At 53.1% G+C, this 3,023-nt stretch overlaps 1 protein-coding gene across 1 annotated transcript; it reads right to left on the reverse strand.

The window, feature by feature from the left end:
* Positions 1–1,375: 1,375 nt before the first annotated feature.
* LOC125533917 (late embryogenesis abundant protein 19-like) lies at positions 1,376–2,745 on the reverse strand. The gene is made up of 2 exons (XM_048697243.1): positions 2,467–2,745; positions 1,376–2,358 (listed from the first exon to the last, which is right to left on the reverse strand). Exons 1-2 carry the CDS (start codon positions 2,638–2,640, stop codon positions 1,570–1,572), a joined length of 963 nt encoding a protein of 320 aa, XP_048553200.1. The 5' UTR covers positions 2,641–2,745; the 3' UTR covers positions 1,376–1,569.
* Between the last annotated feature and the right edge of the window lie 278 nt (positions 2,746–3,023).

The raw sequence follows: 3,023 nt of genomic DNA on the forward strand, positions 1-3,023 counted from the left end.
AGAGATAGACGTAGGTAGACATATGTAGTTGGATAATCCCATGACCCAAACCTTATACCTATGACCTACACTTTAAATGAATAAAGCTGGCAAGAATTCTCAAAAAAAAAAACAAATCTCGATCAGAGCTGGCATATGCTAAACATGAATACCAATTGAGGCATATGCCAAACATGAACATCACCTGAAGCTACCGGCCAGTCCTGAGTGAAGAAGACATCGCAAGCACGATCTTCTTCTATAAAATCATCACCCCGCAATAAAACAACAAAACTTGAAGTCATTTCACGTTCCCTTCTAACTTACCTACTGTTGGAAATATGACTAAATTATTATAAAATTTAATCTGAATAAACAGAAAATAAATCATGACAACAATTGCAGAGATTAAGCTAATCATGCAAACTAACATAATAGATGAATATATCACATCTAGACCATATATTAAAAACATGAATTCTATCACGATCTTAAACAAAAAGGATAGAATCACATACGGTGTAGCGGAAACAGCACCGCCCTCGTTGACGTTGTTTCCTATGTCGTCGAGGATGGGATTACCGAGGTCGGAGAAAAAGTTGTCGTTCGCGAAGTCGTCGCTGCCAGCAATCGCGCGGGTGCACTCCCTAAAAACCTGATCATCCCTCTCCCGTACAGGATTACAGGCGGGGTTCCGGAGGCTTGCTGTCCCTTCTTCCGGTGCACGCCGAAAAAAAAGGATAAAGAAGGTTTGCTTGACGACGCAATGATCTGAAACGATGGTGCAAAATCATATAAAACAGCGACGGCTAGAGCAGATGTCTAACTGACTATATAATACGGGTCGGGTAGATTGTGAGAGTAAACCCCATGTCCGAGCGTCGTGACGAGGCGTGGCAAGGCAAGCGAAGAGAAGCGTGTGTACGTCTCATCTTCGTACAAGTTGTAGAAGAGTTCTCCTTAAGGTGCAAGTCTTTCTTAACTTCCATAGCACTAAACTCTAGTCTTACTCACTCCACGCATGAATAGACCAATTAATTGGGCTTTGAAACAAAGGCCTACTAGCAAAATTCCAACAGCTACTAACATACCGATGCTTTAGCTAATACACGGACATGCATACGATGATATTTCTCTGTCAATAAAAAACTGAAGCCATGATTTTTCTGTCTGTCAATAAAAAAACTGAAGATTTTGTCGATGAGAGATAAAACTGAAGATCTTTGCCGCTGAGAGATAAAACTGAAGATCAATGGCAGTATCGCGATAAAACTGAAGATCAATGGCAGTATCGCAGAGTTCCAAAGACAGACGACTAGTGGTTCAACTAGTATTGGACATCCTCCATCAGAGACGGTACACATTCTCCATCGGAAAAAAAAAGAGACGGCACATATTGCAGAGCTCAAAAGAAATTTCTTGTTTTTTCTACACGATTGCTCCAATATTTTCATCTCAGGGGAGGCATCGGCGCATCTGTTTGCCAAAGCATTATTCAACATGTAAACCGAAGAGGCTGAAAACTAAAATTCAACTCGAAACAGAGGCCACTAGACGCGTGGAGATGTCCAGCCGGACAGCCATCTTCGTCTACGGCAAGCCGGCGCCCTTCTCCCTGGCCTGCCTCTTCCGCTCCTCCTGCGCGATCCTGTCCCTCTCCTTGGTGGCGGCCTCGACGTCGTCCCACGTCGAGTGCTCCTCCGCCGTGCTCTCTGTACCGACCTTCTCCTTCACCCCTTGCGCGGCCTCCTTTGTGGCTTCCCAGGCGCCCTGCGCCGCCTGCTTCGCCTTCTCGCTGAGCGCCTGCGCCGTCTCGGCCACCTTGCTCGCGCCCTCCTTGGTCATCTCCGCCACCTTCTCCCCGGCGCTCCTGGTGCCCTCCGCGGCCCTGTCCTTGGCCTCGCCGGCCTTGTCCATGGCGCCCTCCGCCACCTCCGCCGTCTTCTCCTTGGCCGCGCCCGCCGTCTCCTTGGCCTTGTCCATCGCCTGCCCCGTCGTCTCCTTGGCCCTCTCCTTCATCTCCCCCGCCTTGTGCGCGGCCTGGCTTGCCGTCTCCTTCGTCTCGTGCTTGGCCTTCTCCGTCATGCGGGAGGCCTTCTCCGCGGCTTCCTCCGCCGTCTCCTTGGCCTTCTCCTTCATCTCTCCCGCCTTGTCCGCGGCCTGGCTTGCCGTCTCTTTGGTCTCGTGCTTCGCCTTCTCCGTCATGCGGGAGGCCTTCTCGGCGGCGTCCCCGGCCCTGTCCTTGGTCTCGTCGGTCATGCGCGACGCGTGGTCCTTCGCGCTCTCCTTGGCATGGCCGGTGGCATCCTTGGCCTGCTCCGCCGCGCCCCTGTACTTGTCCTTAATCTCCCTCCGGTCGTCCGGCGCGTTGTTACACGCCTGGCGACGCACGAACCAAAGCCGGCGAGCACGAGTGTTAGCATGCACCTCGAGAGAAAAACCGTGGCATGGCAGATGGAACCAAACTGAACTTCTGTATACACGTACCTGCGACGATCTCGGGGCGGTCTGCATGCAGATGGGGCTCCAGCTCGCGGCATGCGGCCGGGGAGCGAGGAAGCAGGGCCTGGGAATGGCCTTCACGGCAGTGTTGCCGGTGAGCGCCGTGGCGCTGGCGACCCGCGCGCCTCCGAGAAGCACGGCGGCCATCAACCTGGACATGGGCGTACCCTATCAGCACTACTCGATCCGTCAATGCGGCGGAATCTTGAAAGCTTGGAATCTTGGATCAGTTGGCAACGACGGTGGTGTGCGTGAGCTTTGCGGTAAGGGAGAGGATGAGGCCGACCGGAGTGTTATAAGCTCGAGGCGGAGGCGAGGGAGGGGCGGAGGTGACACGTACGGGGACACGTTGCGGCTTGTGACGACACGTGGTGGCTCCGTGGAGTGTGCTGTTGTCCGTGACCCGTAGGCCGGAGTGCCGCGAACGGTCTGAAGGTTCTGGACCGTCTCCATGGCCATACAAGTGTGGTACCGACGTGGCCCTTGATCGAAGTTTATTCGCTCGTGCGCGCGGCAATGCCCACGTCTCATGCAAGTGCCCT

This window comes from Triticum urartu, chromosome 2 (genome assembly GCF_003073215.2).
Source record: "Triticum urartu cultivar G1812 chromosome 2, Tu2.1, whole genome shotgun sequence".
In the NCBI taxonomy this organism is placed as follows: domain Eukaryota; kingdom Viridiplantae; phylum Streptophyta; class Magnoliopsida; order Poales; family Poaceae; genus Triticum; species Triticum urartu.